Source organism: Athene cunicularia, assembly GCF_003259725.1.
Source record: "Athene cunicularia isolate RWA chromosome 1 unlocalized genomic scaffold, athCun1 chr1_part2, whole genome shotgun sequence".
NCBI lineage: Eukaryota > Metazoa > Chordata > Aves > Strigiformes > Strigidae > Athene > Athene cunicularia.
The window spans coordinates 31,002,145-31,016,773 of NW_020799092.1; the positions used below are offsets into that span (position 1 = coordinate 31,002,145).

Below are 14,629 nucleotides of genomic sequence, written 5' to 3' on the forward strand. Positions count from 1 at the left end.
TGAATTTTTCAACTCTGAAACACAAATGTGTAGTATACATTACTTAAGTAATGCAGTGGAATAGCAATGGATCAGTAAAACAAGGCAGTTAGATATTAGGTGTTTACTTCAGACTAGCTTTAGTCTGGTCCCATAGACCAAATGTCACAGAATCACAGAACCATTCAGGTTGGAAAAGACCCTTGGGATCATCGAGTCCAACCATCAGCCCTACTCTACGAAGTTCTCCCCTACATCATATCCCCCAACATCTCATCTAAATGACCCTTAAACACACCCAGGGATGGTGACTCCATCACCTCCCTGGGCAGCCTATTACGCTGTCTGACCACTCTTTCTGTGAAAAATGTTTTCCTAATGCCCGGTCTGACCCTCCCCTGTTGCAGTTTAAAGCCATTCCCTCTTGTTCTATCACTAATTACCTGAGAGAAGACACCATCACCAACCTCCCTACAATGTCCTTTCAGGTAGCTACAGCTAGAGTGATGAGGTCTCCCCTTAGCCTTCTCAATGTCTTCCCCATGCATGTGCTTCAAAACTGTCTGATGAAAGCAGTCTCACAAACATTTTCCTTCTAAACTAAGCCTATCAGTGAGCCACTCTAGACATGACATGCTGTCATTTATCTTATCATGTACATAACAGTAGCATGTCACTGATCCTGCCACCATTGCCCATACACTAACTCTTACTTATCTTCCATCTTCTTTTATACTTTCTTATTTGTGGTTGACTCAGCAATGCCTACTAGCTGCTCTGAGAATAGTCAGCAGGCAAGGAAATACTCTATATGAGTGGAAGCACTCTTTCTGTGGCAGCTAGACTAGGGTGACTGAGCTGACTTAGAATTCCTGCAGATCCTTTTGCCTGAGAAAGTAGATATGGACAATTGCTTTCTGGGAGTTTTTGCTGGTGTGGCTGTTCTGTCCCAGACTTTCACCCTTCATGTATTCATGAGCTCCATAAGGGCCACTGATGGTATTGACATTCCTATCTGCAACCTGTCCACTGGCACCTATAAGCTACAAAGACTGCCAGTCAGTTGTCCCACACTTTTACTCAGTGAGGCATATTTATGAACATATTTTCTGGTCATCAAAAGGATTTTCAATACCCATATGGTTCATAATTCCAGCACTGGATTCAGAGGGAAATCTAGCATCCTCTTTAGGGGCAGCAATAGTGTTAGCAGGATCTGGATACTGCCTGGATACTGCAAAATGCTATGTGCCTTCTGGTCATGAGACCATACATACCCAGAAATGGAGCAAGTACCCAGTTTCACTGTAACTCTGTCACATGCTGTGTGAAAGAAGACTATGGCTTTTGCCATCTGCCTGCAAGATAGCAGGCTGCATGACAGACTGGACACAAATATTTCCATTGTTTCCCACACTATAGGTCTGGGCTGTGTTCTGCACAGACTATGCAAGTATACGTTTTTTTTAACATTTTAACAGACTGAAATAGCAAAGATCGGTTTCTTCAAAATCCATAAGCAGACTCTTTGAATCTTTGAATCTTCTCTTTGAATCTTCTCAGAGCATCAAGGATGTCACTTGTCTCCAGGCCCGTGAACCTTCTTGCATGAAGGGAAGACCAACCAGAATTGACTGGAGTAATACAAGGAAAATGTGATTAACATTGAATGTCTTTTTCAGGGTTTCAAATGTAATGGGAAGGTTGCAAAGAAATGGATCTCTGTTTCCTTGCGTGGCTGAATTTCTATTCCCGATCCCACCTCCACACAAAAGAAGTGGAGATATGTTTATGGCCTCTGAGGCTTACTTGCTTTATCCATTCACTCCTCAGTGGCTGGGTTGATAGCATTTATTCTGCCTACTGGTGTGTGACTGTTAACTTCTATCTCCAGTGCCATCTGGAAAACATGCAGGCCATTTGACTGTAAACAAAATTCCAGTTAGAGCTACTAGGAAATGGTTGGTGAGATGGTAGGGATGAAAGGCTAACGGCCTATGTAAGTGACTGCCATGACTCAGGGAGGGAGGAGGAGTAAGACTTGAAGACAGCTAGAGATTTGGTGCTGGCTAGGTCAGAGGGTACTTTTCTATTTTTTCCTCTCACCAAGAAACCTTTCTCTATGTCCTCCACCCCCTCCTCCAGTGAAATAAGAGCTTTTGTCCCATCCTCTCCCACTTTTCATCTATCAAGAGAAATGATTCATCTCCCCTGTGTCTATGCCTTTGGTTGAAATACTCCATTCAGAGAATGACTCTCCCCTTTCAGTCTTATGGTGGGCTATTAGTACATTGTATTCAAGGCATTGTGCCCCAGAGGATTCCTGGCTGGACCTCTTCAGTCTCAGAAACAATCTCTGACTGCACAGCATGCTGTGGACAAGTTCTCTATAGCTGTCTTACATACAGAGGTTCAAAGGTCTCCAGAGAGGCACCAAGGTGGCTTCCAGAGGTGCCATGAACAGCCTATGGCTCATAATTGCTGCTGCCCAGTCCCAGAGAGCACACCCCTTAGGAAGATATCCAGCACTAAAGAAAAGCTAAAAATTATAGTGACTAAAGATACAGACATTTTCCTGAGGGCTATCACAGCCCACTGTGGACTAGCAATGACAGAAACTAGCCAGTCTGGCCTAACAAAACAGGCAGGAGCAGCACTTGCAGTTGTGGAGTCATCACAGTCTGTTGCAACTCAAACACCTAGAAAGAGTCTGCAAGAATGAGATACATAAGAGTGCCTATCCACAGAAGCAGCATTTCTTCCTGAGGACTGGCCCTGCCTCCTTCTTCATCTGTCTCTGGTTACTTCTGCAGCTGGCCCACTGCTCACTGCACAGAAGCATAATTAGACACCTCAGGACTCCTCACAGCAGTCATAAGGTCAGCAGCCTCCTGATACTGACACCCAGTTATCCTGCTATCAGGAAGCTTTCAGCTTTCTTACAGAACAAGTTGATGAACAGCATCATTTCCTTGGGGGTCTAGTTAGCACCCTATGGGATCTTCTGTGAAGCTGAAGAGATTAATGAGTTTTTTGAACATCACAAAAAATAGCATTAGTAAAAGCTGGATGATAACTAAATCATTATAGAAGCAAAAAGAAATTCAGCAGAGTTCTGAGCAAGACAAGAGAAAGTAAGGCAAATAAATCAGAAGTATCAAGGAGGGAAAGGATAGTCATGAAGAGTTAAGCACAGCTGACAGCCAATACAAAGGTATACCTCCACCATTTGGTCCATATGTGCGTGTATGTTCTCTCCCACTGAAGATCTTGGTGTTAAGGCTGTCAATTACTTGATTCAGATCTTTGTGTCACTGTTAGCGGTTGAAAATATGTTTGGTGCATGACTGGTGCTGTTCTTCTGGTTTACTTTCCTCCAAGCAGAAAGCTGGATACTGCATACCCACACTAGTCTGCAAAACAAACCCATGAGAAGTAGAGACTATAATCAGATTACTTTTCAATCTGTGGCACCAAGATGCAGGACTGTTAGGCTAAAAAGATCATGACTAGTTCAACCCCCAAGTGGGATAAAAAAATAAAGGTGCAGCTGATAGCATGTCACCTAAAGTAAAACAACCAGGATCCAGCAAAAGATTAAAATTTTGGAGATGTCAGTCTGTGCTAATACCCAGTTTCTGAAAGTATGCCTGTAAAGCTCTAGCTCTATGTACTGAAGTACCAACAAATACCCACACAACTGCTTTTAGAAATTATACTTGTAAAAACTCCTGAGATCAAAGGCCTTAGCTTCCACTTAGTCCACAAATCCTAGATTTAGGTCTCCCTAAGATTACATTATATGTAATAGAAATGTCCTGAACTGTTGCACAGGTCATCCTCAGTAGCACTAAATGAAAGCTGTTCTTCCCTTCTCCCAGGCATTGTGTCTGATGAAGAACTAAGAAATCTTTTCAGTCTTCTGGATGTGGACCTGTTTAATTTTTTTCAGGAAAAAAAAATGTTTGTACATCTATTTTCCTTTAAATTCAGAAGAAAAATTCCAACTGCAAAAACCATCGAAAGGGTGCCTATTGCAATGCTGGCAATCTTAGGCAGGAAACTGAACTCAGTTTGTGGTATTCTGGGTTTGCCATCAGGGCAGGATTCTGAATCAGGCAGTGCTGTGAAGTGAATGTGCCTGTACTGTCTTTTTATAGATGTCTTTCACAAGAAGACGGAAGGCTTTTGATTAGCGGAAATAAAAGTCAAATATTAATAGAACACAAGCTTGAATAGTTAACTTTTTTAATATGTGACAAGGTAGACAGAATATAGAACCAAAAGATTTATAAACAGCCCTTCCTCATCCACTGTTGTCTTTGCAGATGGGTCCCTGTTTTCACTCAGTTCCTTTCTCAACAGCAGCAAATGCAAAGTCTTCTCAGGTCCTTAGGGAGTTGTGCCCATTCCCCTTAACTGCAGACTCTATTTCTGCACATGCACTGCAGGCACCAGGTCTACATGCTACCCCTGTCAGCCAAGCCCTGTGGTCTTCATAAATCTCACTCTCCTGAGCCTTTTCTTTCACCGCTTCAGAGGAAGAATGATTTCCTCTTCCAACAACGTGAGTCCAACTGATCGCATTTGTAAAGTACATAATATAAAACAGGCAGCTCACAAAGACAAAAAGAACTGATACACACACACACACACCCTCCATTAAAATAATCCAGAATTACTCAGATTGGTAGCTGACAGTTTCATACAGGTTCCCAAAAGTGCTCCTTAAATCTCTCAGATAGGCCAGCAGTCTGGGGGGAAAAAAAAAAAAAAAAAAAAAAAGCATTATGTGCTTGCTAAGAAGATCTTTCTTGCAAACCAACACGAGCATAAATTCACTGTAAGTAATCATAGCCATCATTTAAAAAGCTGTGGAAGTCAAGTCATCTTTCTCCTTATACAGTGGATGAAAAACTTGATTTTAATACACAGTGTTGAGATCCACCAGATAATGATACTACCTGTGAAGAAAATAGCATTAGTTCCTCATCTGTATGAGAAGATCAGAGAAAACTGATAATAGTCCATGTTACTGAGTTCACCTTGATGCTTCTAGTGCATATGTGATTACTCTGAAGCTCTGTTCATGTTTATGTGGCTACCTTTCAGAGACAAACACTCTAGTACTTTCTATGCTAATGTAAAATACTATCTAGGTGTAGCAGTGATGCACCTGTAAAAGGACTGATGTACAATCTCTTGTAAAGGATTTCTCAACCCATTAGGATGCTAGGAGACATTAATATTTTGAGAAACAGCTCTTTCTGGCTTCTGCCTTCTATTCATTTCAAAGGAAGCAATGCTAGTGATATAACAACAGGACCTAGGAGAGAAATCTATGGTTTGTGTCTCCTTCCATGTTTCATTTATAACATATTTTCTTAAACTTTTCTTTTTCTCTAAATCCTATGGGCTTCATTCCTAGCCTTCTCCATAGTCAGCATGCTAAAATCATCTGCAATGAAACAGCTAACATTGATATTGTTCTTTAACGATAACAACAGAATGAACTAGTAGCAGTGTCTGTGGAAGAACAATACTGCCCCTATTTATGAGCAGTTAATATTTGAAAGGCTGTCATGACTTGAAGCTTAGAGATTTTATACTGCTCTAAGTCAAACAGTGTGCACATAGCTGCTTAGATGTTTGACACCACTGGTGCATGCATTGTAGGTGGTGCAAAATGATTGAAATATTATATAGGGAAATACAGTCAGTAAATAGGAGGGGTTTTTTCTTTCAAAAAAAGTCAGTCAACAAATAGCATCAGCAAGGAAGTCTACAGGGTGTAAATGATCCATGAGAGGTGTCTAAGATCATAATGTGGTACAGAAGAAAATACAAACAGCCTAAGAGCCATGACCTATTAATGAGGACTGGGATAAGATGCAACTAAACCAGAGTCCTAATAAAGTAAAGGAGCAGCACTTCCAGACAGATATTTTGAAGTATTTTTTTTCAATTTAAAAACTCCATAACTTTTTATTTGAAAAGCAGATACTATTAATGATACTGTCACATCTAGATAACCAATCTGTCTGTCAAAAAATATTTTTTAAAAACCCAGACAGCTATGAATGACAGTTAATAAGCTAGTTGATGTTATTAACAGACAGAACAAAACTTTACATACAAGAGGATGGATACTGAAAGTTTATTAATTTTCATATATTAGACACATTTTCGAAAATCTGTTTTAGATAAGACAGTGGTTCGTGGTTCATGACAAAGAAAATATTGCTTTTGTGCTGAAACTGCTGGCAAATATTCTAGTGCTGAGATTAATTTTCTGCAATAGGAGCAGCAGGAGGGGTCTGTCCTACTAGGGCAGATGGGCTGGGAGCTGAGGGGGCACAGTGGGGCAAGCAGGGAGCAACGGCACAAGGTGAGTGGGGCTGGGATGGTGGCAGTGACCATGAACAGCCATGTCCCAGGGCAGATCCACTGGGATGAGGATGGGACAAGGTCAATTCAGGAGGGCGGGTCAGCGGGTGAGGATCAGCGATGTGCATGGCCAGGCACAGAAGTACCTACAGCATAGCTCAGGTGAGTGTCAGGGACACAGGCATGAGCTCACACGCAGCTCCTGCAGAAGGTGAGATGGCCCCGACAGGGCTTCTCACTGCTCTTTCTCACACAGGTCTGATCCGAGGCTACGCAGCTGCGCTATCCCCAACGTGGCCTTGAAAACAGGCAGTCAAATCTATGAGACAGGGGAAAATGCTTGCAGAGCCTGCTGCTGCCCAACAACAGGCCAGTGCATTTTCGTTCAGGCTCTTGTGTGACCTGATGACAGTTTTGTCTATTGGCACCAAATCCAGAGAGTGGAACTGTCACATACATTTCAGTTGTTCTCAACCTCTTATTTATTGCTCGCCTATGTTTGCTTGTATGCACCCTTTTCAACACACCATAGTAGTGGTATCTCTTTTAACAACCGGAGATGTCCAGTGGGAATTGATAATTCAGAAACTTCCCATGATATGTTTGCTTTTCACAGAGGCTGATGGGTTTCCAGAATTATGGACCAGACTGCATGAGTTCTCTCAATGAGCAGGTCAAAATGTCATGTTAAAATCAGGATTTATTAAACATAAAGATCAAGTAGTAATAAAAAAAAAGAAATAATTTGCATAACGTGCCCCATCTGGATATGTTGAAAATTGTTTCAAACGTGCTTTGCTTTTCTTTATTAGAGAAAGGAAACAAAATTACCTTATATTTTTCAAAAGTCATGTGTTCCCTGTGGGCCCTGTACATCATCTTCATGTCTCCTCTGTAGTAGGTTTTTCTTCTTCAGTTTATGGGGTCCTTTCTTTTCAAGTATCAGTTTTTTAAGCATACCTTGTTTCGAATCAGCTCATGAAATAGGCTTCCCAGGAGTCAGAGCTCCCAGGGTCCTCCAATGTTTTGCTGCACAGACTACTGTCAGTCTAAGATTTGAAGTAGTCTGAATGACAATGAAAGAAGAATTTGCCATGCATTTTACATCTAAGCATTTCATTCTAAATTAAGATGAAATTAAATTCCAAAATGTGAAGTTCAATAACAAAACTGAGCTCTCACTTTCTGACTCCTTTGTTACAGAAGTGACCTGAAAGGCTATGATTCCCATTGTTAATTATGTGATTTCTCTTGTCTCTCTTTTATTATTTAAGATAATGATTACACTATGTCATTTAAACATTTCCATTAATATTTTATATCCAACATCTACAACAAAAGGCCAAAGAGTAAACTGTCATATTCACAATGCAGTGTGCCTGCATCCCTCCTATCTGATATTGCAGGAAACCAAGATCAAGGTCATGGCTTGCTGGCTTTCCGCATTTGAACAGACAGATCTACAAACACTACAGCAGCTTTCAAAAGCAGACTTTCATTCTTTTCTCTGCTTTGAATTCAAATCGTATTTCAAATAAACTGTGAGAAGTAAATTGGCTCAGGCAAGATATTAAGATCTGACTTCTCTCCTTTTTAAATTACTTCATCACTCACTTCAAACTTAAGCTCAAAGCATTTATGTTTCTGTCACACTTCCCTTGTTCCTCAGAAAGTAGGAATGTCCATAAGCAAGCAGAAATGGGAGACTGGCTTTCACCATGCGCAGTGTCACCCTTTCACAGTCAGGAGATGCTATGCAAAACACAAGGTTTCTAAACCTCTAAAACTTCTTAACAGTTTATGAGTTCAGTATATTACCGAGTTAGCAATAGTTAACACTTCTATAGAAAGGTGATATATGTATAATACGGTTGAAAATTGAGGCTACTGCATAATTTTTTCAACTTCACTCTACTTCCACTTCTGCTCCTTTTGCAAATTACTTTAAAATTCATTAAAAAAGTATGACATAACAAGCTGTACAGGTAGAGGCTTTCTACATTTTTATCTTTAATGGCTAGCCTGAAATGTCTTCACTTGCATCACCGAGAGGCAATTGTGAAAGAGAAATTACAGCTCTTTACTTCTTAGTAGCTTAACAAAAATCAGAAAAATAAGATACCAGAGGTATTTCTTAGTTTGTTATGAGAACAAGATTATGTGATTATGCTTTCTGTGCCTGTGTTGCTTCTATGAATGCAAGTCATTCGCCTCTGTGTACCTCATTCTGTCAATTCCATTCTAAATGATACTATTTGGTTCGATTCTCCAGTCTCAAGCAACTTTACAGACAGAGAGCAATACAAATATGTTCAGTTCCAGGAGTTCCATGAAAAATGTGACCAGGTAAAGGAAAGAGACTCTTTAAAACCTCCATGTGGGCAGAAAAATATAGTGCGGCTTCAACCATTATAAAATATCAGACAACCTAGTAGAAGAGATAAATTAGGAGTAATATTACCAAAGCAATATGTTTCATTTGCAGTGTGGTACCAAAAGATCCATGCCTCAGTCTAATTTCTACCCCTTCTATGAAATCTTAGGTGAAAATCTGACATTTTTGTGCAGTCAGGATATTAATAATGTCTCTTTCACCCTCTTGTCTTTCCTCACTTATGGATTCTATGATGTCTAGTAAGAACTGAACTCTGGCTAGTCTTAGTATACTCTGGTTTAAAAGGCAAGCAGCCATAAGAAAAAGATCTATTGAAAAAGTTTTATTAGTGCTTTTTCTCACAAAATCGTTTCATGTTGTGCTAATTATTAAAAGAATGTTTATCAGAGAATATGATAACTTCGACCAAAAGAAAATAATACACATATCTGCTGTTCAGAAAGACACTTAATTAATATTATCAGTAATTCTTACTCATTCTTGTTTTTCAGATGAAGCAGATTGGTCACGATGGCTACAATCCCACCTCTGTAGCCGAATGGCTGGATTCCATTGAACTGGGTGACTATACCAAATCCTTTCTAATTAATGGCTATACATCGATGGACCTTGTGAAAAAAATCTGGGAAATTGAATTAATTAATGTAAGTTGATCAATTTATAGCAGTAGTTCTTCCTAAATATGTTATAGTACTTGTCCTTACATATCAAAGAGAAAGCACAAAAGCAAATTGCACTACAAATACTGTCATCCAGTACTGTTAATGATTACAGCTTTCATGCATATACCTGGGTTGACTGTACCCTTTGCTTCCATTTGCTTTGCCATTGTCTTTATCAGCGTACTCAATCAGCATGATTTTGTCTGCCTTCAGGATGCTGAATGACATTTAAAAATATATTTTGGTAGTTTATATCTATCTTTGCTTTTAAAGTGCCTAGCAACAGCATTTCTTGTAAAGATACTTACAGTTTACTTTTTCCGCATACTCTGGCTAAATGAAGCATAAAATAAGGAAACCTTAAATATGGTTAATAAGTTATGCTAAAGGAACAAAATATTTTATTATCACTTTTGCTTGAAACTTTATTTACATGAGTCAGTTAAATTAGATGCACACATATGAACAACCATAAACTTTAACGTAGACTGCACTGCAGAGTAATTTGGAATGAAGTTTGTACTGTTACAGTGAAGACATTGGCAGTTGAGCTTTGCCAATAGACTTTTTATGTAAGTTATGTGTCTGAAACTGAGTGGTTTTCTTTTATAAAAGATAGATGATTATGGCTTTGGATCTGCTGTGGCTTTTGAAATCAACTGTATTGTCAGTTTATCTGAGCTTCAAGGTAATCCCTACATGGAAAGAAGCCCAATATCATATTTTATTGGCTCTTCACAGACAAAAGGATGTGCTCTTCCTTCCAGTACAGGAGATACTGCATCTCTGCCTCTAATTAGTGCCTAACTCCCAGAACAGTCAAAGGCATGTAGTAACTAGTAACCGTAGGCAATCAAGCATAAGATAAAGCCGCTGATGTAGCTTTATACTGGGAAACAGTTCCCAGTGTGTCCCAAGCTGGAGAAATGGAGAACATAATGATGGTGCAAAGCCATGTTTCAACACAGTAACTGGTGCATGAGGCACAAGCAGGTATAGTCCAAGATCAGCATCTAAAGAAAAGAAAAAAAAAAAAAAAAAAAAAAAGGAGATATTAACTGAAAGACAAAACCATTGCATGTTAGAATTTCTTTTCTTGTTGTCACATTACAGTTAATGTTAACTAGCTAAAAAATGTAGAGTAAGAGTAAGGACCAAACTCTGTTTTACATGTTATGTCTGTCACATGCAGTGTATGTTGTAGGTGTATAATTGAAGTCAGGATGTGACTGATGCTGTTATGGGTGTCTGCTGCTAAGCTATTTATAATTGTGATTTTGTTTTCAACTTAATGGCTGAAATTTTACTGTAGAAGCTAATACAGATCAAAAACCAAAACTGAGTTGAAAAAAGTGGAAGACACTGCTCACGTTGTCTTCTGCAACTTAATTTTGCATCCCAAACGTTTTGCCATAATCAATTCGGATACAAATTGCCCTTTAGCTCCCCCAAGTGGATCATTAAAGCCTCATTAAAGGCTTGTGGTTTGATTCCAGCCTTGCTTAAACTGATGAGAAGGGATGTACCTGCACTGAAGTTAGCAGGAATACACTTCTGTAAAATTAGTATAAACCAGGCCAGTATATATCCCTCTAATTTGAAAGCTTAACATCATGTTCTTTTGAAGGCCTGTACTTCTTGGGAAGACAGACCCTTTTGCCATGAGTTGCAAGAAGAAGCTCTTAAACAGTTGTTTAAGTATTTGTATAGATATAGATACCTATAGAGATAACTGTTTCTCCTATCTGATATAACATTGGATCTTGGTGTTTAAGAGAATAGTAAATAAAACAGTTCTGCATTCTCAGAATTTCTATTTTAGTTCAGTCAGTATGTATTTGATTCCCACAAATCAGTCGTAGCTAACCGTAATGATATAACGTTCACTGAGAAAATCTGTGGCTTAGAAGAGTATTTACTGTTATTTTTCTGTTTCAATGGGGGGAATCCTTCAAAAATGGACAAGAAATTGGTTCGAAGCAGTGTGCAGTCTGGCAGAACAAGATACGTATCTCTGACCAGCAGGCTTGCTGTCTGAAATCAATTTCAAGGGTCTCACTTCCCGTTCAGGTGATGGCAAACAAGAGCTTATTACAGAAAGTTTTTCATAAAGGAATGTGTAAAGGTCAAAACCACTAACTCTGGAATAGGACTCCTGACTTGAGTAGGTCAGAATCCAGGTACTTGAAAAATAAGAGAAAAAACAGATGCAACATCCTGAAAAGAATTCAGGGTACCTTTGTTTTGATGGGTCTTGGTGCTTAAGTTTTAGATGGAACAGGTTTCGTTTGCACTTATGCCAAATACATCAAAAAAATATATCAAGACCTACAGACGTGATAACTTTTTAATTTTAGCCATCAGTTTAAATAGTTGCAGCCACTGAATTTGACATAAAAGCCACTCCTGCTTTGGTGCAAGGAATCTCTTAGTTCGTATTTGGTGCTTCTTTCCATTAAGCCATTGTGAAATCATCCATGGCTTCTGGAGGTGTAGAAACAGATCTGAAGGTAGAGATAGTATATTCTAAGAGGTAAACTGGCATAGATGAAAGGACAAAGGAGAGAAGGGGACATTTAATTATTCGTAAATTCTTCTTTACATCTTGAAAAATGAAAACTCTTTATTATCTTCTCTCTATACTTTGTGATCATCAACTCACATACCTGTGGATGAAGTTTATTTGTCTAGATCTAAACTAGTAATAAGGTCAGCCATTATCATAATGTATCTCAGTATATTATTGTGAGTTTTACTTATCACATGTCTTTGAACTTCCATGTGTGATGCTGACCAAGATACTTTTCTTCTACTTTGGGGCATAAATCTATTCAATGAAGTTATTAAAACAAACAGTTCATTTTTTGAAAGACAGAAGGGAGAAAGCATATTCTGAAAGTCTCCCTGCAGCTGAATGAAGTTAGCCTCCCTAAATTCCCTTTATAAAGGATGGTGAAAGAAGGGATCATCCAGAGGATGATTCAGGTTGGTGAAATTATGGTTAATTATCTGGATTGCTTCCGGGGGGAGTTTTTCTCTCCCTACTGACATGCAGAGATGCTAAGAAGATTAGCTTTAGAGTGTTGATCCATGTGAGGGTAGGAGGCTCTACAGAGGGATCTGAACAGGCTGGATCATTGAGCTGAAGCCAGTTGTGTAAAATTCAACAAGGCTAAAGTGCTGGGTTCTGCACTTGGGCCTCAACACCCCCCAGCAGCGCTACAGGTTTGGGCAGGAGTGGCTGGAGAGCTGCCAGTCAAAGAGGGACTTGGGGGTGTTGATTGACAGCCGGCTGAACAGGAGCCAGCAGTGTGCCCAGGGGGCCAAGAAGGCCAATGGCATCCTGGCTTGTGTCAGCAATAGCGTGGCCAGCAGGGACAGGGAAGGGATCTGACCCCTGTACTCGGCACTGGTGAGGCCGCCCCTCGATTCCTGTGTTCAGTTTTGGGCCCCTCACTACAAAAAGGACATTGAGTGACTCGAGCGTGTCCAGAGAAGGGCAACGGAGCTGGTGCAGGGTCTGGAGCACAGGTCTGATGGGGAGCGGCTGAGGGAACTGGGGGTGTTTAGTCTGGAGAAGAGGAGGCTGAGGGGAGACCTCATTGCTCTCTACAACTACTTGAAAGGAGATCGTGGTGAGGTTGCTGATAGGACGAGAGGAGACAGCCTCAAGTTGCACCAGGGGAGGTTTAGATTGGATATTATGAAAAATTTCTTCACTGAAAGGGTTAACAAGCATTGGAACAGGCTGCCCAGGGAAATGGTTGAGTCACCATCCCTGGAGGTATTTAAAAAGACCTGTAGATGTGGCCCTTAGGGACAGGGTTTAGTGGGACTTGGCAGCCTTAGGTTTATGGTTGGACTCTTAAAGGTCTTTTCCAACCTAAATTGCTCTATGATTAAAGTTAACCTTTGTGAGTTATCCCTTTCTCCCATAAGATGCTGGATTGATCAGAGCTTTGAATCTTCCTAAAAAGAACAGTTTTTACTCAAATATTTCTAACACTGTTCTAGTATCCTTGGAAGTTACCATCTAGGCAAGCACATTTAACACAAAAAAAAAAACAAAAACGAAACACAACTGTGAGGAGAATGCCAAGCATATGAGAGAGGGAGGTCTGAAACACTGGTGGTAAAGGCCATCTTCCCTCAGCTCCTCTGGTCTGCCAGCTACCTCACTGGCATTAAGAAACAAATTTAATATGCAGCTTCCTGCAATTTATTGCAAATTATTCCAGCAAGGTAATGTCTGCTCTAACTTACATGTTAGTTTCTTTCACACTTTGATGTATACATACAGTGTGTGTATTTCTTCAAGCACAATCAAGCAGCAGTTACTTAAAGCATCTGAATAATTTAAAAAATTTTAAAATCAAATCAGAAGTTAATTAAAATTAAAAATCAACTTTGAAGTTAATTATTTGCATTTCTTTTGAGCTCCCACCAGCACTGTCTGTCCTTTTTCAACAAACTAGACTTTGAAATTTAGCTTCTATTTCACTACTTCGTCATTTAGATCAAGAATTTTCCCAAATCCATTTGCTTCATTATTTTCTCAGGTAGGTACTTCCTGGGAAGCATTGTTCTAATTTCCTTATCCTGGGATTATAAGTATTCAGAATGCCTTCTCCCAGCATTGGCTTTCCTTTCCCAACCCTTCTGGTTTTGTGTCCTGGTTTCTTGGCTCATTAGAGAGGTCAGATTCTGTACCCAGATTAAGATATCATTTATTCAATGCTATAGATATATGGAACTTTTCTGAAATATAGATAATCTGCTGAAAAAAAAAAAGTCCACTATGTTCTGAAATCCCCTAACCCATCTAAAGTGTGCACCTGTGCTTTAAAGTATAAATGCTCTTCTACATGACTAATCGTATTATTCTTGTCTGTTATTCTGGATTACTTACGTAACCCTCCCCCTCAGGGAGTCACTCTCTTCAGGGAACTTTTACCAGAGATTCTTCAGGCTAGATATAAACAGCTTTTACCAGAGATTCTTCAGGCAAGATATAAACAGTTTAAAAGCACAAAGCAAGCTATTTATCATCTAACACACAACATAGATTGTAGGACTAATGAACTAGGCATTAAGTCAACCCCCACCAAATGAGTCATTAAGTCTAATGTGCAAGTAGTCATCACTCAGGTAAGGGAGGGGTGGCTTCCATTGCTCCCTGGAACAGGCTGATGTTGTTGGGTTGATG

General features: G+C 39.7%; 1 protein-coding gene across 7 annotated transcripts in view; it reads left to right on the forward strand.

Annotated features, from left to right (window-relative positions):
* The window catches only part of ANKS1B (ankyrin repeat and sterile alpha motif domain containing 1B), a 455,171-nt gene that overhangs the window by 286,413 nt on the left and 154,129 nt on the right, over positions 1-14,629 (forward strand). For all 7 annotated transcript variants that reach the window (XM_026865589.1, XM_026865597.1, XM_026865606.1 and 4 more), the window contains one exon: positions 9,253-9,405. In XM_026865589.1, coding sequence (XP_026721390.1) covers positions 9,253-9,405 — 153 coding nt within the window. The remainder of the gene's footprint in view (positions 1-9,252; positions 9,406-14,629) is intronic.